This window comes from Procambarus clarkii, chromosome 66 (assembly GCF_040958095.1).
Source record: "Procambarus clarkii isolate CNS0578487 chromosome 66, FALCON_Pclarkii_2.0, whole genome shotgun sequence".
Lineage (NCBI taxonomy): Eukaryota > Metazoa > Arthropoda > Malacostraca > Decapoda > Cambaridae > Procambarus > Procambarus clarkii.
Window position 1 is genome coordinate 19,787,988 of NC_091215.1, and position 22,444 is coordinate 19,810,431.

The window sequence follows — 22,444 nt, forward strand, 5'->3', positions numbered from 1 at the left end:
CGAAAGTCAGCAGAGTTATTCGAAAGTCAGCAGAGTTATTCGAAAGTCAGCAGAGTTATTCGAAAGTCAGCAGAGTTATTCGAAAGTCAACAGAGTTATTCAAAAGTCAACAGAGTTATTCGAAAGTCAGCAGAGTTATTCAAAAGTCAACAGAGTTATTCAAAACAAGAGCTCGCAAGAACTTTGCGAGTCATTGACTTGCATATATAATAAAGCGTTATGAAGCTACTGTGGTACCAACTTTCAAAAAAGGTGTTAGATCATTTGTGTCGAACTGTCGATTAATTAGCTTAACGTCTATTATGAACCGATAATTGCAAACCCAACCGATAATTACAAAAGCCATTAGTCTTTTGCAATTATCTTCTTATCTTCTCGGTAAGTTTTTAAGACTTTTTCGTTTTCAAGAAAACCTCGTTTTCTTGAAAAAACATGGATTAATTAATCATCCCAATATTGTATTACCAAAGGCTGCTCATGTTTGACAAATTTGCTCTTTTTTTCTATTCCAGCATAATTAAGGCAATTGATAGTTGAAAGGCTCGAGACGTTGTGTACCTTGATTTTAGCAAAGTTTTTGATACAGTGCCATAAAAGATTGATTAAAAAGATAGAAACTCGGGGTATTGGGGGTGGTATCTAAAGTTGGATTAGGGCATTATACGAAAGGAAACAGAGTTGGTATAAATGGAGTAAAGTCAGAGTGGGAAACTGTTGTAAGTGGAGTACCTCAAGGCTCTGTCCTGGGACCTCTTATTTATCTTGTACTGTATATACATAATTTAGATTCCAATTTGAGCAGCAACATTAGCAAATTTGCCGACGATAGGAAAATAGGAAATGAAATAGACTAGGAAGAAGACTCAAAATCATTTGAAGACGATCTAGGGTTTTGAAATTGTGAAAAAGATTGGCAAATATAGTTTAATGCTGAGAAATGTAAGATTATAACACGCGAAGGTTAGACACACGTATGAATGAGTTCGGGTGAATATAGATAGTAGCGGCCTCGTATGGGCCATTTGGCCTTCTGCAGCTTTCTTGATTCTCATGTTCTTAGTTATTGATTCTTGTTGATGATGGTGATTGATTCTTGTTGATGGTGGTGATTGATTCTTGTTGATGGAGGTGATTGATTCTTGTTGATGGTGGTGATTGATTCTTGTTGATGATGGTGATTGATTCTTGTTGATGGTGGTGATTGATTCTTGTTGATGGAGGTGATTGATTCTTGTTGATGGTGGTGACTGATTCTTGTTGATGGTGGTGACTGATTCTTGTTGATGATGGTGACTGATTCTTGTTGATGGAGGTGACTGATTCTTGTTGATGGAGGTGACTGATTCTTGTTGATGGAGGTGACTGATTCTTGTTGATGGAGGTGACTGATTCTTGTTGATGGTGGTGACTGATTCTTGTTGATGGTGGTGACTGATTCTTGTTGATGGTGGTGACTGATTCTTGTTGATGGTGGTGACTGATTCTTGTTGATGGTGGTGACTGATTCTTGTTGATGGAGGTGACTGATTCTTGTTGATGATGGTGACTGATTCTTGTTGATGGAGGTGACTGATTCTTGTTGATGGAGGTGACTGATTCTTGTTGATGGAGGTGACTGATTCTTGTTGATGGAGGTGACTGATTCTTGTTGATGGTGGTGACTGATTCTTGTTGATGGTGGTGACTGATTCTTGTTGATGGTGGTGACTGATTCTTGTTGATGGTGGTGACTGATTCTTGTTGATGGTGGTGACTGATTCTTGTTGATGGTGGTTGATTCCTCGTTGATGTTGATTCTGGTTGATAGTTATTGATTCTGGTTGATAGTTATTGATTCTGGTTGACGTTGGTGTGATTCCTCGTTGATGATGATTGATTCTTCGTCAATGATTATTATTATGATGATAGTTTTTTTTTCTTGTTGATGATAGTGATTGATTCTGGTTGATAACGGTGATTGAATCTGGTTGTTTGATTCCTCGTTGATGTTGATTGTGGTTGATGATAATTTGTTGTTCTGGTTGATGATAGTAATTGATTCTTGTGCAGACGATGAGTCGTAATAACGTGGCTGAAGATATGACGACCAGACCACACATCAGAAGATGGAGAAACCACGACGTTTCGGTCCGTCCTGGACCATTACCAAGTCCATTGGACTTGGTAATGGTCCAGGACGGACCGAAACGTCGTCGTCCCTTCATTTTCTCTATGGGTTGGTCATCGTAAATGATTCTTGGTTTTTTTTTTGAGATTTGAGATATATACAAGAGTTGTTACATTCTTGTAGAGCCACTAGTACGCGTAGCGTTTCGGGCAAGTCCTTAATCCTATGGTCCCTGGAATACGATCCCCGCCGCGAAGAATCGTTTTTTCATCCAAGTACACATTTTACTGTTGCGTTAAACAGAGGCTACAGTTAAGGAATTGCGCCCAGTAAATCCTCCCCGGCCAGGATACGAACCCATGACATAGCGCTCGCGGAACGCCAGGCGAGTGTCTTACCACTACACCACGGAGACTAAGGAATAGGAATATTCCTGCGCAGGCCCTAAGCCTCTGGCTGGCCCACTAAGTGTTGCTTATTTCTGTTTTACTTGGGCGGAGTATGAGTATTTATAGTCGCTTCAGTAAGATTTTGCCCAATTTGTTTAACAACTTCTGCTCTGTTGAATCTAATTTGAAATCTTATTGGGTTTGTAACTCTACACTGTGTTAGATAATGTTCCAGTGGTCTATTGTGGCTGTAGCTGTGCACTGTGTTAGATAATGTTCCAGTGGTCTATTGTGGCTGTAGCTGTGCACTGTGTTAGATAATGTTCCAGTGGTCTATTGTGGCTGTAACTGTGCACTGTGTTAGATAATGTTCCAGTGGTCTATTGTGGCTGTAGCTGTGCACTGTTAGATAATGTTCCAGTGGTCTATTGTGGCTGTAACTGTGCACTGTGTTAGATAATGTTCCAGTGGTCTGTTGTGGCTGTAACTGTGCACTGTGTTAGATAATGTTCCAGTGGTCTGTTGTGGCTGTAACTGTGCACTGTGTGAGATAATGTTCCAGTGGTCTGTTGTGGCTGTAGCTGTGCACTGTGTGAGATAATGTTCCAGTGGTCTGTTGTGGCTGTAACTGTGCACTGTGTGAGATAATGTTCCAGTGGTCTGTTGTGGCTGTAACTGTGCACTGTGTTAGATAATGTTCCAGTGGTCTGTTGTGGCTGTAACTGTGCACTGTGTTAGATAATGTTCCAGTGGTCTATTGTGGCTGTGACTGTGCACTGTGTTAGATAATGTTCCAGTGGTCTATTGTGGCTGTAACTGTGCACTGTGTTAGATAATGTTCCAGTGGTCTGTTGTGGCTGTAGCTGTGCACTGTGTGAGATAATGTTCCAGTGGTCTGTTGTGGCTGTAACTGTGCACTGTGTGAGATAATGTTCCAGTGGTCTGTTGTGGCTGTAACTGTGCACTGTGTTAGATAATGTTCCAGTGGTCTGTTGTGGCTGTAACTGTGCACTGTGTTAGATAATGTTCCAGTGGTCTATTGTGGCTGTGACTGTGCACTGTGTTAGATAATGTTCCAGTGGTCTATTGTGGCTGTAACTGTGCACTGTGTTAGATAATGTTCCAGTGGTCTATTGTGGCTGTGACTGTGCACTGTGTTAGATAATGTTCCAGTGGTCTATTGTGGCTGTAACTGTGCACTGTGTTAGATAATGTTCCAGTGGTCTATTGGGGCTGTGCACTGTGTTAGATAATGTTCCAGTGGTCTGTCGGGCATTTCTCCACCGTGCTGACATTTCTTCTCATCTTCCGGAACCTGTAAGCCTATTTCCCATGCACATGGGTATCCAAGCCTGAAAGTCCTTGTTGACGGTGCTGATTCTGGTTGATGATTATTATTGATTCTGGTTGATAATTATTTTAGTTGATGATTATTGATTTTGGCTGATTGATTCCTGTTAATGTTGGTATCTATTATTTTTTTTGCAGGGATATTCCTGCGCAGGTTCTCTGGCTGGCCCACTAAGTGATACTTTTTTTTTTTACTTAGGCGGAGTATGAGTATTTACGACTCGTATGGTCGCTTCAGTAAGATTATGCTCAATGTGTTTAACAACTTCTGCTGTTGAATATTAGTTGAAATCTTGTTTGGTTTGTAACTCTGCACCGTGTTAATAGATCTGTGTTTCCATCACAGGGATCACAGGCGTCTGCCACACATTTCTCCACTGATTCTAGTTGGTGGTGGTGATTAATTCTCAGATGTGTAATGAATCAATCAAGGAAAGACAAAAAAGAAATGAAGAAAGGGCGGTGGGCATGGGGTGAGGGAGGTAGAGAGGTGGAAGGGAGGTGTGAGGAAGGGTGGATTGGTGGAAAGGGAAAGTTTAGACTGAGAGGGCGAGAATCAGATCAAGGAGGAAATTAGTAGAGTGGAAAGTAAGTAGAAAGATAAGAGTAGAAAGTAGAGGGTAAGAAAGGGTTGCTGCCATCATTCATTCAAGTTAATCATGTATAAGACAAGGAATGGAACTTGTCTGCACAACAATATTAACAAACGTTATCATGTATCAGCTGTAAGCATGTTCTCGTATTTAACCAAGAATCTTTAAGTCAAAATCTTAAGCAGGTAAACTTCAGTGTGTTCTCCACTCTAACTTGCAAAATATCACAGAATATCCAAGATCTAGGGATCACAATTAAAGGCAATTTAAAATATAAGTTAATCAGTTATATATTTTTTATTAAATCTTCACTCATGTGGATATCATAATTCAACCATATCATTTTATGTTAAATATCAACATTAAAACACCAATTTGAGTCACCACGCTAGAAATTGAAAGCACTATGGCTGACTGTCCCTGAGAATCACACAACACCTAAGTTGAAATCACAACATACGTCACCTTACAAGTTCACTCACCGAGGTCTCTGAGATGAAGTTTGATACAGCAGCCGATACAGAGGGGTGGGGGGGAGGGGACGGTTGACAGTCCCCACTGGCTGCTGGCCTCTCTGCAAGCGATGTCTACCGCTGTCCTGCTCAGTCGTGCGAATGTACAGTTCCCTGAGTATTTACGGGGAAACCAGTAGCTGAACTCCGCCTACCAAGTCAGGTAGAGAGCCTCAGGCGCTCTATATGTGGTGTTGACACACCTCAACAAGGAACTGACGGGAGGAGGAATGCTGAATAATTAAGAGTACTAGGTCACAAGGGGTCAAAGGGGACGGTAAGCCAAGTATCACTATCACAGGTGCCATTAATACAAACGGGAATGACACTTTGAAAATATTACTTTATTTAACACATTAAAACCACAATTTGTAACTGCTCCCTAACAGAGGCAAAGCTAATTGAATGACAAGGTGCTGGGTACAAGAGAGGCACACTTACTATACTGGTGGTTCCACGTGACCTTGAGACGATGTTCTTCCCGGAGCCACAACAAACACTTGCCCAGTACACACACACTCTGTCCTGTGGTTGGACGTGATCTGTTATATACAGCTCAACGAGGTGTGTGAGGTCTTCGCTTGTTTTTGATGTGGTAGAGATAATCCTCGTGGATTATCATGACGGCCTCGTATCTGACAACTACGTGACCACATCACCGTTGATCCGAATTGACCTCTCCCATGGTTAGTTTCTCTGTGTGAATTTTCCATTGTATTGTGCAGAGTGTCCGGCGCCGCGTCCCTGTGGCTGTTCTGCCGTTATGTTGTTCTCATGTACAGCTCTCTCGTTACAATTGATATAGGTTGATGATAATGAGGATGCTGAGTAGCATATTTCCACACGCCATTCAGAGCTTTGAGAATAGGGTCCCTCATTAGTATAAGAACGTGGGGTGTGAGACACGACTTATAAACATTTTAAAATGTAGAAAATAATGATGAACTTAGTAAGAACTGGTAATAGTGAGACCATAGTGAGTAGGACTAATGCGGGTGGCAACGATGTACAGGATTCCGGTGGTGCCACAGGCCTACAATGGTGATAAAAGATACACCACTTTTCCTGGGCACTAGGAGACTTGAACCATCGAGCCCCCAGAAGCTTGAACCACCAGGCTATTCCAGCTGGGCAGCGGTTAGTTACTCCTGAAATCTTAACTTATTAAGGCAGTTCATAGCCTAGTGTTTGTCTCCCGCTCGTGGGGTCGGTGGTTCGAGTCTGAAGGTGTCGAGGGTGAATGAAATATTTATTTGACAATTTATATGGGACTTTCCTGTCGGTGAGTGAGTTAGGTTAGTACAGTGATGGAAATTCAGTAGTGGTAAGATTTTCGTAATTTAGAAAACTAGGAGAAAATAACATTAAAGTATCGAAACACAATTAGACTAACGATATTAAATAAACAATATCATTGGCACCTCGAACCTGTCGGGAGGTGACTGAGGGAGAGGAGCTTCCCAACACGGCCACCATATCTATACTGACAGCATGCAGTACTCATATAGGTAAACAGCCGACAGAGAGGATTTATTAATTGAATATGTAGTAATACTGCAAAAGACAGCGTAACACAATACAGGATCTTGCACACACAAAACAGCAACAAAGAATACTTGGCAACAATGTGGCTAGCTCCCCCACGCATACGAGACCTGACTCGCAGTAAACAAAACGAGTATGGCTTTAAACAATCCAATTGTAGCTACTGCAACAAACACGTCAAGAAGCAAACAACGGGAATTGCATGTTATATATATGTAAAAGTAGATTCCACGTTTTTTGTGCTGGAATAAATATAAATAAAGACTTGCGAAAAGGCCATCTTCTTTTAATGAGTGTAACAATGATTTGCCAGCGTCTGCTGTAAAAAAAAAATGAAAAAACTCAGAAAACTGCCTCAAGAACGTAGAAAGATTTTTATATAAAACCTACAAACTATCCTGGCAGTGTGGGAAAAATAATACAGGGATGAAACTTGTCAAGAAGTACAAGTTCAAAGTGAAAATTCTGAATCAGTACACCTGGATGAAGATGACAGTAGACAGGAGAGTGTAACAGACAACTTGATCAGTACAGACGTCGAGAGAGAGTGACAGGAAAGATAGACTTATGCAAATTCTGTGCAAAGGATAGTTAGGCATATTTTGGTAAGAAAAAGATATTAGAATGCTGTTACCATCATCCCAGAAAATTACTAAATATACATAGGAAGGAAAATGTAACTTTGGATCAATATGTAAATATTTCTATCCAGAGTGCAAAGCTTTAAATATAATGCTATGACCTATTCCACTTAGATTTTCATGTGAAAAGCACAAAGCAAATACAGAAAAAGAGGCAAATAGGAAAAGGTTTTTGGAGAAAAGTCAAATATATATTTCTGAGCCAGAAAAACGGGGGTTTCAAAAAATGAAACAAATGAGGGACTGCATGGTACTAGAACTGTCAAAGTAAGCCATATGCGATTCAGATTCACAGCTACCACTGCACCTTGCAACACACTTCGAAGTACGACAGACAACAACACTGCAACAACCAACACAGGTTAGAACATATCCAATATGCCCCTCGCATAACGGAACTCCCTGGAAAAACCTTCCAGTCAAATAGTGACCTCATTTATCTTTGACAACATAAAAGGACTAAAAACAAAGGCGGAAAGCAAAATACAGTTCATCAAAATGCAGTATTAAGAATATTTATTAGAAGTCCAGTATTACAGTATGCAGTATTATTACAGTATGAAGTATTTACAGAAATCCACACTGGAAGGGGGGGGGGGTAATTAATGAACAGTGATATCTGGATTCCAGAATTTAATTAATATAGCTGTGATTAAGAAATGGGTCACATGGAACAGTAGGTTTGTATATTAGTGAGGTGAGGAGGCTTGGTGGGTGGGCGGCTGTTGGAGTGTGATGCTCTATAGGGTGGCATTTCATCTGCTCTCTTGGAGCCTTGTGCTCCTGCGGCCTTCTTCACTAATTTTGCCAGACACCTCTCTCCCTTCCTCATGTCTCTTTCTCCCCCCTCCACACCTACTTTTTGGATGTAGCGTCCAGACTTTAATTCAAATATTCTTTTGTTTGACTACTTCTGTTCTGATGGAGGGTGATTTGTGACAGCACTCTCTTCTGCCACCCGTAAAACTGGAGTACGTGACACGTTAGAGCGTGTGGAAACTTTTATGTGAAAACCCTGCCTTTGTTACTGAAACTGATCTCAAGGAACTGACGGACTTAAGGTAACAATTGTGGGGTGTATATCCACGATGCACCCCCTGGGAAGGCCTTGTTTTGTCGCATTCCCTATCCACTAATTGTGGCTCCATGGTGGGTGTTGCTGGGCTTAATTGTGGATGAAATTTTATTTTTGTTCGTTCTGTGCCGACTTCTGACACTTTAAACTTCTCAAACTCGTAGGGTGGGCGACCAGGGCCCCCCCCCGAGTCGAACCATGAATGAATGACGGGTTCTGTAGCCCCGGCTACGTTGGCCCCAGACCATGATGCCTCTTTGACTCTCCCGACTAACCCTCTCCGTTTTCTTCCCACTTCCGTGACAAGGTTGAGCCCCAAACCCCTAGTGGTGACCACCTCGTCACCTGGTGTGGCTCCATCTCTTGTGACAACTGTGCCTTCCTTACTGGGGTAGCGCGGCGTCGTCACCCCGACACTTGAACACGAATGATTCCTTCCCAATCTACTGCATTCCAGGATTTGTTTGATCCTGCTAAGTGGACTAAGTATTTTGATCATTGTCACGTTGTTTATATACGTCCAGGTGTTTATATATCTATAAACACCTCGTTGATTCATTGGATAACTTCGTCACTTTTAACTCCACTCGGACTAGAACAGGTGTAGTTGCAGCCCCTTCTCAAGTGGCAGCTGATTGCCTGGCTACGTTGTCCTGCATTGATGAGACCCCAGTTCAGATCTCCAAAAATTTTCTATTAAATGCCAGCATTGGCACAGTTTTTTTCCCGCATCATGTCACAACTGGTGATAAGGACCTCAAAGACTGCCATGAGGATATTAAATATATCCTCGAGGCTCAAGAGCATTCTGTCCTCCAGATTGATACATTGAGTCGACCCCCCTCGTGGTCATCGTCGTCAGCCTCTTCACGTAATAAAAATAACTTTTGATAGGACTCTTCCGTTTTTTTTTTTTTTTTTTTTTTTTTTTTTTTTTTTTTTTTTTTTTTTTTTTTTTTTTTTTAGATATATACAAGTGTTGTTACATTCTTGTACAGCCACTAGTACGCGTAGCGTTTCGGGCAGGTCCCTGGAATACGATCCCCCGCCGCGAAGAATCGTTTTTTCATCCAAGTACACATTTTACTGTTGCATTAAACAGAGGCTACAGTTAAGGAATTGCGCCCAGTAAATCCTCCCCGGCCAGGATACGAACCTATGACATAGCGCTCGCGGAACGCCAGGCGAGTGTCTTACCACTACACCACGGAGACTGTTATTTGTACAAGTGCCAGATGCTCGTTCAGAAGTACATCCAAAAATGTTGACATGGTCCCTTGAAGTGCACAAGTGAGGTGTCCTTGTGTGCAGTCCTTTATCATCCTAAGACAGGGTGCTCTTCTCCTCAAGCTCACTGTATCAACTGTGGTGACGCCCAGCCTGCCGTCTCCGACACTTGCGTTCACTCTAAATTTGAGGAAGCCATCCTAAATTTAAAACATCGTGATCGTTTTTCTTTCCCTGAGGAGAGTTGCCAGGTTTGCTGTCTTCCCTAATTCCCTGGCATGTCTTACGCTCATGTGTTTCATCACACTTCTTACCCTTACTCACTTTCTCGGTTGCGTAACCGTTTCCAAGCCTTGGACCTCGGCACCACCACCAACTGTCCATCTTCTGCTCCTCTGCATCCTGAAACTCGGAGCCTTCCTCATGGTTCCCCACCTGGTGTTTTCACCCTTCTTTCCCGTCGTTTTCATGTCACTTCTCCACCTCCTTTTGTCTTCTGTTTCCTGTGCCCTCTTTCCCTTCTCGACCCCATCATTCATCTCAGGTCTCCCCTCTGTATTTTGGCCCTCTACAACACCTGTCTCGTCAGGCCGTTGTCCATCTTACTTCCAGCTGTCTTCATGTTTACTCTCATTCTCCCTCTCCTGCTTAGACTGTTCTGGCGGTCACACAGTACATTTTTCTCTAAGTACTCTTAGAGTACTTAGTCTACCTGTTTCTCTAAGTCAGAAACTTAAACCTGGCTCCTCTCCTTCCTCATAGGAGGGTAAGAAGGCATCGATATATCTCTTTGAAAACAGATGTATCTCTGGAGACAAAGATTTGTCCCTGCCTCTCCTCCCATTTCATTGGCGGAGTCGCCTGTCCCAGCTATGGAGATTCCCTTGGCCCTTGATCTCGAGTGCCGTCCTTGATCAAGTGCACTCCACTTTCTGTCCTTCCTCACCCCAATTCCCTGGAGCTTTGTAATTACTTCATTCACTCTTGTGTTCATGATGCTATCCTCGTAATGTACCCAGAGTCTGCCAGTGCAGACTACTTATCACATGCCTTTGTATAACAAACCATCCTGTGTGATGGGGATTTTTAGCATCACGAAGTTAGTTCTCATTTACATACTCTGTACTCCCTTTCATATAGTCTAGGGTAGCTGCACAAATACAGATGTACCTAAATGTGTTAATACAAAAAAATACAAAAAATACAATTAACCACTCCTCTCTGATGCCTCCTCCTGCTGCAAACTCCGCCAGTCTGCTTCTGGCACATCCTTCTACCCTTTGACTCAACTGACTTTGCTATATTTACCTATGCCCCCCTAATCCTAATTTCACTGAACCTGATCCTCTAATACACTGTTCTTCTTTGTCTTTGTTTTTCCTCTTGTTATCTCTGTTTATTTATGTTTTTGACAATTTCTATTCTTCAATGGAATATTCGTGGCTTTTATGCCAACTTCCATGAACTTGCACACTTTTTGCGGTTTGTATCTCCAGGACCCGATGCTTCGCCTTCGTCCTGGTCACTTTCGCTGTTATTCCTTTCTCTCTTCCCCTTCACCATTTGCTGGGACCCCTAACTCTACTGCTTGTTTGATTCGTACTGAAAATCTCTTTGTCCTCCTTTTCCAGTCGTGCATTAATTTCTGTCCTGGTGTATCTTTGTGAATAAATGGTACACTGTTCCATTTATATCTCCCAAAATGTTCCGCTTTCTCTTCCTGATCTTAAACACCTGTTGGACTCCTCACCTGAGCCTGTGCTCCTTTTGGACAATTTAACTTTCGGCATGCCCTCTGGGGGTGATGTTCTGACAAATACCGGAGGCTGCTGCCTTGAACCTTTTGTCTTCTCATCTCTGGCCCTTCTGAATTCTGGTGAACCAACTCACGTTAACTCGCGCATTTGCACCCTTTCCTGTCTTTATCTTTCTCTCTGCTCGTCTTCTCTTTATTTAGATTTTACACTGAGCGTTCTTGATGACCATCATAATAGGGACTTTTTCCCTATCCTTGTAACCTTTTCTTTTCACCCTCCCCTCTCCTTACCTAGGTGGCAGTTTATCAAGGCTGAAATCTATTTACCCTCCACAATACTCTTTCTGGGGTCTATGATCTGCCTCTCCCTCGCACTCCTTGTTTTCATGACATCTGTAATCAAAACTGCTCTCCTGTTTTTAGCTCTGCCTCCTGTGGCACATGGATGCACGTTCCTTGTGGAATTCGGGCTGTGTTCGTGCTGTGTGCTGCAAGTATGCAGCCTGGACAAAACTGTGGTGCCAACAAGTCCTTTGTTCTTTATTTTTGTTTTAGAAGGCAAGTGCGGTGGCCGGTGGAAGGCATCTGTGGTGCGGTGGCCGGTGGAAGGCATCTGTGGTGCGGTGGCCGGTAGAAGGCAAGTGCGGTGGCCGGTAGAAGGCAAGTGCGGTGGCCGGTAGAAGGCAAGTGCGGTGGCCGGTAGAAGGCAAGTGCGGTGGCCGGTAGAAGGCATCTGTGCAGCTAAGCATGAGAGCTGGAAATCTTCACCATTACGGTTGACATTACGGTTGAGGGAGCCTGTCGGCCGAGCGGACAGCACGCTGGACTTGTGATCCTGTGGTCCTGGGTTCGATCCCAGGCGCCGGCGAGAAACAATGGGCAGAGTTTCTTTCACCCTATGCCCCTGTTACCTAGCAGTAAAATAGGTACCTGGGTGTTAGTCAGCTGTCACGGGCTGCTTCCTGGGGGTGGAGGCCTGGTCGAGGACCGGGCCGCGGGGACACTAAGCCTCGAAATCATCTCACGATAACCTCAAGATAACCCCTCTAATCCAGATCTGGAAGAAAATCCATAAATTAGTGGGTAAATTTATTCCAGAGGTTGTACTAGTCCTTCACCACAATCGGTCTGTCGTGGTAGATCCGGTGTTGGTCGCATCTGAACGGGGTTTGCACTTTTTGACGCTTAGTTCCAGTTGGCATCTTTCTCCCACTTACCTTACTCGTAAGATCCTTCTTGAATCTTGTCCCTTAGACTTTCGGAACCTTCCACAGCTCCCCTATAACGATCCTTTCTCTATCGGAACTTCAGTCTGCCCTGACCCTCTGCAGCAGCAGGCTCAGATGACATACATTATGCTTTGCCAGCTCCCGCCTTGTGGATTTCATTATTTACTAAATATTTATAACTGTATCAGAGAGGATACGGTCAGGCCCCAAGGACTGGCTTGAGGCAGTTATTCTTCCTATTTGGCAATCAGGATCTCAAGAAATATCCCTTAAGGATTTCTACCCCATTGCCGAGACGAGTTGCATCTGCAAACGTTTTGAATGTATGATCAATGTCCGTCTGATGTGGTTCTTAAAACACTGTCACAATCTTTTCCCATCTCAATTTGGCTTGTTCTCCAAGGTAGTGTTCTGAGCACTACTCTTCCTGGTTGCTCTCAATGGTCTTCTTTCCTCCCTGCCCTCTGGCATTTTCTCAGCTCTATAATAGCCTAAGCTACTCTATCTTTTTAAGATGTATTTTCTTGTCTAATATACATACTTGAACTTAACCCTCTGCTGACAAGGTGATGACTCGCCTTTCCTCCAATGACGGCATCAACTTGCGATTGATGCCGTGTCATCCTGGGCCACCAATCATGGCTTCAAGTTCTCTACAAATAAGACATTCTATGAATTTTAGTGACTTCAAATTAATACTCGGAAGGAGGTCATTCTTTGTCTCCGTTTGTCGCTCTATTGTAGTCCTCTTCTGTATCAAGATTCTGCTAAACTTTTGGGGTGATCCATGTCACTCGTTTCTCTTGGTCGCCCCATATCTCTTACCTCAGAGTTCATTGCCCCAGGCCCTTATCTTATTTAAGGTCCTGTCCCATATTCCCTGGGGAGTTGAAAGCCAGTTGCTGCTCTATTTATATTCCTCTTTCGTGCTGTATAAACTCGATTATGGCTGTCCCGCTTACCCGTCTGCCTCTCCTTCAGCGCCTTGTTTATGTTTAACCCCTCTATATGTTTAACACTTCTCTAACCCTGTCCATGGAGGACAGAAGAAAATGTATATTTGCTGGTTAGCATTGTAAATGTGTGGCCACGTCTGTGGTAGAAAAAAAAAATAAATAAATAAAAAAAAAAAAAATTTTTTTCTCATCTCATATCAGATATAGGCCAAACTACAAATCACAACGTCGTGTTATTTTTTATTCAAACGACACAAAAATCAGCATGAGAATTACTTCTATAAAAGACATTGAAAAGCTTCAATCTGATATTAATAGTTTTCGATTGGGCAGCAGAAAATATGATGTTTAACAGTGATAAATTACAGGTACTTAACTATGAAAAAAATGAAGATCATAAACGAAATACAGATTACAAGACGGAATCAGATCTGTACATAGTTAGGAAGTAATATGTAAAGGATCTGGGAATAAGACAGTGAAGAGTAGAGGTACCGTAGGTACAGATGTCCACGGCTATGTAACATACTGTATTCTCAGCATACATAACAAATATTAATTTCAAGAAAAAAATTAGAAAAAGATTTCAAGTAAAAATTAGATGGTTTCCAGCAAGAAGTGCCAGACCAACCGGATTTTAGTCGGTATGTGGCCCTACAGACTGCTCCTAGCAGCAGTGTGTTGGACGGAGCTCTTGTCGAGTCCAGCTTTCACTGGAATGTTTTAATATTGCTTTAATATTTTAATATTGGAATGTAGTCAATGGCGTGTGTATCAACCCTGACATTTTGGAGTCCTTGCGAAGCCTCCTCCCACACACACACTGATATGCATCTATCTCCTTTTCTTTATGCTTCTCTATCCCTTCTTTATGCTTCTCTCTTCCCTTCTTTATGCTTCTCTATCCCTTCTTTATGCTTGTCTCTTCCCTTCTTTATGCTTGTCTCTTCCCTTCTTTATGCTTGTCTCTTCCCTTCTTTATGCTTGTCTCTTCACCTTCTTTATGCTTGTCTCTTCACCTTCTTTGTGCTTCTCTCTTCACCATCTTTGTGCTTCTCTCTTCACCATCTTTGTGCTTCTCTCTTCACCTTCTTTGTGCTTGTCTCTTCCCTTCTTTATGCTTGTCTCTTCCCTTCTTTATGCTTGTCTCTTCCCTTCTTTATGCTTGTCTCTTCACCTTCTTTATGCTTGTCTCTTCCCTTCTTTATGCTTGTCTCTTCCCTTCTTTATGCTTGTCTCTTCCCTTCTTTATGCTTGTCTCTTCCCTTCTTTGTGCTTGTCTCTTCCCTTCTTTATGCTTGTCTCTTCCCTTCTTTATGCTTGTCTCTTCCCTTCTTTATGCTTGTCTCTTCCCTTCTTTATGCTTGTCTCTTCCCTTCTTTATGCTTGTCTCTTCCCTTCTTTATGCTTGTCTCTTCACCTTCTTTATGCTTGTCTCTTCCCTTCTTTATGCTTGTCTCTTCACCTTCTTTATGCTTGTCTCTTCCCTTCTTTATGCTTGTCTCTTCACCTTCTTTATGCTTGTCTCTTCCCTTCTTTATGCTTGTCTCTTCCCTTCTTTATGCTTGTCTCTTCACCTTCTTTATGCTTGTCTCTTCCCTTCTTTATGCTTGTCTCTTCACCTTCTTTGTGCTTGTCTCTTCCCTTCTTTATGCTTGTCTCTTCCCTTCTTTATGCTTGTCTCTTCACCTTCTTTATGCTTGTCTCTTCCCTTCTTTATGCTTGTCTCTTCTCTTCTTTATGCTTGTCTCTTCCCTTCTTTATGCGTCTCTCTCCCTTCTTTATGCGTCTCTCTTCCCTTCTTTATGCTTGTCTCTTCCCTTCTTTATGCTTGTCTCTTCCCTTCTTTATGCTTGTCTCTTCCCTTCTTTATGCTTGTCTCTTCCCTTCTTTATGCTTGTCTCTTCCCTTCTTTATGCTTGTCTCTTCACCTTCTTTATGCTTGTCTCTTCACCTTCTTTATGCTTCTCTCTTCACCTTCTTTATGCTTCTCTCTTCACCTTCTTTATGCTTCTCTCTTCACCTTCTTTATGCTTCTCTCTTCCCTTCTTTATGCTTCTCTCTTCCCCTTCTTTATGCGTCTCTCTTCCCCTTCTTTATGCGTCTCTCTTCCCTTCTTTATGCTTCTCTCTTCCCTTCTTTATGCTTCTCTCTTCCCTTCTTTATGCTTCTCTCTTCCCTTCTTTATGCTTCTCTCTTCCCCTTCTTTATGCTTCTCTCTTCCCCTTCTTTATGCTTGTCTCTTCCCCTTCTTTATGCTTGTCTCTTCCCTTCTTTATGCTTGTCTCTTCCCTTCTTTATGCTTGTCTCTTCCCTTCTTTATGCTTGTCTCTTCCCTTCTTTATGCTTGTCTCTTCCCTTCTTTATGCTTGTCTCTTCCCTTCTTTATGCTTGTCTCTCCCCTTCTTTATGCTTGTCTCTTCACCTTCTTTATGCTTGTCTCTTCACCTTCTTTATGCTTGTCTCTTCACCTTCTTTATGCTTCTCTCTTCCCTTCTTTATGCTTCTCTCTTCCCTTCTTTATGCTTCTCTCTTCCCCTTCTTTATGCGTCTCTCTTCCCCTTCTTTATGCTTGTCTCTTCCCCTTCTTTATGCTTGTCTCTTCACCTTCTTTATGCTTGTCTCTTCCCTTCTTTATGCTTCTCTCTTCACCTTCTTTGTGCTTCTCTCTTCACCTTCTTTATGCTTGTCTCTTCACCTTCTTTGTGCTTGTCTCTTCACCTTCTTTGTGCTTCTCTCTTCACCTTCTTTATGCTTGTCTCTTCACCTTCTTTGTGCTTCTCTCTTCACCTTCTTTGTGCTTGTCTCTTCACCTTCTTTGTGCTTGTCTCTTCACCTTCTTTATGCTTGTCTCTTCACCTTCTTTGTGCTTGTCTCTTCACCTTCTTTGTGCTTCTCTCTTCACCTTCTTTATGCTTGTCTCTTCACCTTCTTTATGCTTGTCTCTTCACCTTCTTTGTGCTTCTCTCTTCACCTTCTTTGTGTTTCTCTCTTTTAACTAATGCTAGAGTTCATTAGGAATGTCATTGATGTTCCAAGTGAAACTGCAAGCTAGAGCTGTTACCATTTATCAGCTCATCAGAAACCTGCCCCTAGAGACTCGCTTATTTCACGAGTTTATTATTTGTATCCGTCAGGAATAACCTCTCTTTTAATGCTAAATAACATGTAAGGAACAGTATGAGACAGTCCTGAGCCAACTGTGTACCAGAGCCTTCATATGGTCGATTGACCTGATTTCCTACATATTAGCGTCCTGAGCCAACAGGTTCCAGATGCGAGTGAGCCTTGAGAAAGAATGATCGCTGATGGAGTGATGTTCTTGAGAAAGGCAGTTCCAGCATGAGATTGTTGATGGTTGAGCGCGTTTTGTTACGGCTGCCAACTTCTGGGTGTCCATGAAGTTGGAGCAGGTGAGGATCTTTGAGAATATTGACCTTATATATAAGTGGGTTCAACAGCTTCCCGGTGTTGAAGGCTCTGATGTTCTGGTCATTCCAGGCAGACTGGATCAAGACTAGAGATAAGCCTTCCCACACGATTCTCCATCTTGTCCAAAATTGTGATGCATGATGGAGTAGGATGAAGGGGGGGGGGGGGGAGACAGGGAAGCTGTACCTTCTCCTGATTTAAGCGAACTTGTGCTTCGTATAGGGTTTTACAACCTCAGGTGTCAAGAAGGTATGGGATACACCATATGGCTGTAGTGTCCTGGCTACCTTCCTAGGTCGAGCACGTGGTTCTTATGGTCATTGAGGAGTCAGGCTTTTTCCCAGTATGTCCATCTCATCACTAAATACAAGATTTTTGTCACTTGTATTTTGACAGTTCAATGCATGTCCGATTTGCAATATAATGCTGGCTTATAATCATCGCCTGTGTTTTCTCAGCCGCAAATATATATATCTACGTCTCTGTTCTAATCTGTTTTTGCATCTCGGTCTCTATCTTTCTCTCTGCCCCTCTGTTTCTGTCTCTATATACGTCTCTTAATCATCTAATGAGAAAGTTTGTCTTTATATATTTCTGATCTGACTCCTTTTTCTTTATCTAAATCCCTTTCTTTTTCCTCTATCTTCCATTCTGATGCTTTACCTCCCTTTCTGATCCGTCTACCGCCGTGTCTGATCCGTCTACCGCCGTGTCTGATCCGTCTACCGCCGTGTCTGATCCGTCTACCGCCGTGTCTGATCCGTCTACCACCGTGTCTGATCCGTCTACCGCCGTGTCTGATCCGTCTACCGCCGTGTCTGATCCGTCTACCGCCGTGTCTGATCCGTCTACCGCCGTGTCTGATCCGTCTACCGTGGTTTGTGATTCGTCTACCGCCATGTCTGATCCGTCTGTCTAATAAATCTACCATCCATTTACCACCATGTCTCATCCATCTGTATCCTTGTCTGATCCATCTATGTCTCCCCGTCTGGTCCATAATGTCCTCCCCCCGTCTGGTCCATAATGTCCTGCCCCGTCTGGTCCATAATGTCCCCCCCCCGGTCTGGTCCATAATGTCCCCCCCCGGTCTGGTCCATAATGTCCTGCCCCCCGTCTGGTCCATAATGTCCTCCCCCCGTCTGGTCCATAATGTCCTGCCCCGTCTGGTCCATAATGTCCTGCCCCGTCTGGTCCATAATGTCCTGGCCCCTGTCTGGTCCATAATGTCCTCCCCCCGTCTGGTCCATAATGTCCTGCCCCCGTCTGGTCCATAATGTCCTGCCCCCGTCTGGTCCATAATGTCCTCCCCCCGTCTGGTCCATAATGTCCTGCCCCGTCTGGTCCATAATGTCCTGCCCCGTCTGGTCCATAATGTCCTGCCCCGTCTGGTCCATAATGTCCCCCCCCCCGTCTGGTCCATAATGTCCTGCCCCGTCTGGTCCATAATGTCCTGCCCCGTCTGGTCCATAATGTCCTGCCCCGTCTGGTCCATAATGTCCCCCCCCGGTCTGGTCCATAATGTCCTCCCCCCCGTCTGGTCCATAATGTCTTGCCCCGTCTGGTCCATAATGTCCTGCCCCGTCTGGTCCATAATGTCCTGCCCCGTCTGGTCCATAATGTCCTGCCCCGTCTGGTCCATAATGTCCTGCCCCGTCTGGTCCATAATGTCCTGCCCCGTCTGGTCCATAATGTCCTGCCCCGTCTGGTCCATAATGTCCTGCCCCGTCTGGTCCATAATGTCCTGCCCCGTCTGGTCCATAATGTCCTGCCCCGTCTGGTCCATAATGTCCTGCCCCGTCTGGTCCATAATGTCCTGCCCCGTCTGGTCCATAATGTCCCCCCCCGTCTGGTCCATAATGTCCCGCCCCGTCTGGTCCATAATGTCCCGCCCCGTCTGGTCCATAATGTCCTGCCCCGTCTGGTCCATAATGTCCCCCCCCCGTCTGGTCCATAATGTCCCCCCCCCCGGTCTGGTCCATAATGTCCTCCCCCCCGTCTGGTCCATAATGTCTTGCCCCGTCTGGTCCATAATGTCCTGCCCCGTCTGGTCCATAATGTCCTGCCCCGTCTGGTCCATAATGTCCTGCCCCGTCTGGTCCATAATGTCCTAGCCCCCGTCTGGTCCATAATGTCCTAGCCCCCGTCTGGTCCATAATGTCCTGCCCCCCGTCTGGTCCATAATGTCCTGCCCCCCGTCTGGTCCATAATGTCCTGCCCCCCGTCTGGTCCATAATGTCCTGCCCCCCGTCTGGTCCATAATGTCCTGCCCCCCGTCTGGTCCATAATATCCTGGCCCCCGTCTGGTCCATAATGTCCTCCCCCCGTCTGGTCCATAATGTCCTGGCCCCCGTCTGGTCCATAATATCCTGGCCCCCGTCTGGTCCATAATGTCCTGGCCCCCGTCTGGTCCATAATGTCCTGCCCCGTCTGGTCCATAATGTCCTGCCCCCCGTCTGGTCCATAATGTCCTCCCCCCGTCTGGTCCATAATGTCCTGGCCCCCGTCTGGTCCATAATGTCCTGCCCCCCGTCTGGTCCATAATGTCCTGGCCCCCGTCTGGTCCATAATGTCCTGGCCCCCGTCTGGCCCATAATGTCCTGGCCCCCGTCTGGCCCATAATGTCCTGGCCCCCGTCTGGCCCATAATGTCCTGGCCCCCGTCTGGCCCATAATGTCCTGGCCCCCGTCTGGCCCATAATATCCTGGCCCCCGTCTGGTCCATAATGTCCTGCCCCGTCTTGCCCATAATGTCCTGCCCCGTCTGGTCCATAATGTCCTGGCCCCCGTCTGGTCCATAATGTCCTGGCCCCCGTCTGGTCCATAATGTCCTGGCCCCCGTCTGGCCCATAATGTCCTGCCCCGTCTGGTCCATAATGTCCTCCCCCGTCTGGCCCATAATATCCTGGCCCCCGTCTGGTCCATAATGTCCTGGCCCCCGTCTGGTCCATAATGTCCTGCCCCCCGTCTGGTCCATAATGTCCTGCCCCCCGTCTGGTCCATAATGTCCTGCCCCCCGTCTGGTCCATAATGTCCTGGCCCCCGTCTGGTCCATAATGTCCTGGCCCCCGTCTGGTCCATAATGTCCTGGTCCCCGTCTGGTCCATAATGTCCTGCCCCCCCGTCTGGTCCATAATGTCCTGGCCCCCGTCTGGTCCATAATGTCCTGCCCCCCGTCTGGTCCATAATGTCCTGCCCCCCCGTCTGGTCCATAATGTCCTGCCCCCCCGTCTGGTCCATAATGTCCTGGCCCCCGTCTGGTCCATAATGTCCTGCCCCCCGTCTGGTCCATAATGTCCTGCCCCCCCCGTCTGGTCCATAATGTCCTGCCCCCCCCCGTCTGGTCCATAATGTCCTGCCCCCTCGTCTGGTCCATAATGTCCTCCCCCCCGTCTGGTCCATAATGTCCTGGCCCCCGTCTGGTCCATAATGTCCTGGCCCCCGTCTGGTCCATAATGTCCTGGCCCCCCGTCTGGTCCATAATGTCCTGGCCCCCCGTCTGGTCCATAATGTCCTGGCCCCCGTCTGGTCCATAATGTCCTGCCCCCCCGTCTGGTCCATAATGTCCTGCCCCCCCGTCTGGTCCATAATGTCCTGGCCCCCGTCTGGTCCATAATGTCCTGGCCCCCGTCTGGTCCATAATGTCCTGCCCCGTCTGGTCCATAATGTCCTGGCCCCCGTCTGGTCCATAATGTCCTGGCCCCCGTCTGGTCCATAATGTCCTGGCCCCCGTCTGGTCCATAATGTCCTGGCCCCCGTCTGGTCCATCTCTTCCAATGCTTGATCCATCCGTCTGAATTCCCCCTGTCAGATCACTTATTTCCCTTAGTCCCCGTCTGATCCATCTATCCCCTTTGATCCACCTATCTCCTTATCTGTTCCGTCTCTGTCCATGTCTCTTCCCTTGGTATTTGTCTTCTCTTTTCATCATTTTTCCTCATTGTATTTTTTCATTTCAGTAAAATGTTTTACTTTAAATTACTAAATATTTTTTGTAAATAAATTATTTAATTTTGTCTCATTAGGTAAAGTGGCCTGAGGATGGTGCGTTTAAGTAGGCCTTCCCGCTGTCACTTAGTGGGTGTGGCTGCTAGAGCGGGAGGGGCGGGGGAGACGGGAGGGACAGGAGACGGGGGAGGGGGGAACAGGAGACCTGGGAAGGGATGGGACTGGAGACGGGGGGGAAGGAGAGGGGGGGGACAGGAGATTTAGTTGAAGGGGGTGTGTGAGGAAGCAGGATATGGAGTGGACAAGACGTCCGGTGGGGGTGACAGGAGACAGGATGAAGGGGGCCGTGGGTATGGGGGTGTTACCAAAGACGGATTAAGCGGGGGGGGGGGCAGGAGACGAGGGTAGGGGGGGGAGGAGGCGGGGTGAGAGGAGGCATCAGGGCTAGGAAATAAATACATAAATACCTGAAGAGAATCATAATTTGTTTAATTAAATTGTATTCGTATGAGGAAGCATGTGAAGTGTCTTCATAGCCAAATTAAAAGGAAATCGAGAATGAATGAACAAGAGACTTAGTTGTCTAAACAAAAGACGAGTAAAAGGAAAAACAATGACAAGGAAATCTGCGAGGAACTAAATGCCAACTGTCAAAGGTATTCTCGACTTGGCGAGATAACCCCAGTTGACAGATTGTCAAGTACAGAGGTAACAGAGGAGGTTGTGAGCAATCAGAGGTGCTAGATGAAACGAAGGCTGGTGGACCACACACCGTATCACCATGGATGTTGATCAAAGCTGCTCAAAGTCCTCGGTATAATTCTTGCTTTGATCATTAATGATCCACAGGCGAGGGAGAGGCAGGGTAATATGGTACCAGTATACAAGAAAGGTAACAGGTAGGAGGCACTTACTTACACACAGGTGTCGCTGACAAGTACACTCTGCACAGTACATAAGATAAAAAAAATAAGACTAGTTGAAAGTAATCTTTATTCAATTTGTTGACAAGCACTTAAGGGAGAGAAATCGGGACTTAACTCTTGGAATTCTGCGACAAATTGATAACAATGATGTAGACCAGAGAAGGATGATTCAGACTACTCATTTCAAGACTGCCATAAAAACCTTTGATTTAGTTCCTCATAAATAACTACTATTCAAACTTAAGACAGGCAGGAGTAACTGGAAGAGCACATAAATAGGTGGTGGGAAAATACCTACCAAACAGGAGGCAGAGTGCCACAGTGATGGGACAAGTAATCGGGTTTAGCGTAGTGTTACAAGAGAAGTCCCCCAAAAGAAAGACCCATGTTCCTTTACTATTTGTCATCTGGTCTCATCTATTTGTCGGCGGCCTAACCGCGGGAGTAGAGTAATACATATCATTGTTTGCAGTATAGTGAGTCATTGTATTTGCCAACGGATGGTAAGAGAGGCGGAGTCAAAGAGCTCCTACAGGCACCAATAGTAAACACACACACACACACACACCACCCACACACACACCACTCACACACCACTCACACACACACTCACACACACACACACACACCACCCACACACACACTCTCTCTCTCTCACACTCTCTCTCACACTCTCACACTCTCACACTCTCTCTCACACTCTCTCTCACACACACACACTCTCTCTCACACACTCTCTCTCTCACACACTCTCTCTCA

The 22,444-nt window shown here is 45.1% G+C and overlaps 2 protein-coding genes across 2 annotated transcripts; both read right to left on the reverse strand.

The window, feature by feature from the left end:
• Positions 1 to 1,060: 1,060 nt before the first annotated feature.
• Positions 1,061 to 9,864, reverse strand: LOC138355222 (putative protein FAM47C). Its single transcript, XM_069310079.1, has 2 exons — positions 9,764 to 9,864; positions 1,061 to 1,796 (listed from the first exon to the last, which is right to left on the reverse strand). The coding sequence occupies exons 1-2, from the start codon at positions 9,862 to 9,864 to the stop codon at positions 1,061 to 1,063; spliced, it is 837 nt and encodes a 278-aa protein (XP_069166180.1).
• Positions 9,865 to 18,948: 9,084 nt separating this feature from the next.
• Positions 18,949 to 19,866, reverse strand: LOC123769325 (collagen alpha-2(I) chain-like). The gene has a single exon (XM_045760436.2). It carries the CDS (start codon positions 19,864 to 19,866, stop codon positions 18,949 to 18,951), a length of 918 nt encoding a protein of 305 aa, XP_045616392.2.
• Between the last annotated feature and the right edge of the window lie 2,578 nt (positions 19,867 to 22,444).

Excerpts from the sequence above, each read along its gene's own strand:
- LOC138355222 (XM_069310079.1), bottom strand. The coding sequence starts at position 9,864 with ATGAGGAAGGCTCCGAGTTTCAGGATGCAGAGGAGCAGAAGATGGACA. Across the intron at positions 1,797-9,763 it reads ACGGTTACGCAACCGAGAAA|AATCAACATCAACGAGGAAT; the intron begins GTGAGTAAGGGT and ends ACTATCAACCAG.
- LOC123769325 (XM_045760436.2), bottom strand. The coding sequence starts at position 19,866 with ATGGACCAGACGGGGGCCAGGACATTATGGACCAGACGGGGGGCAGGA.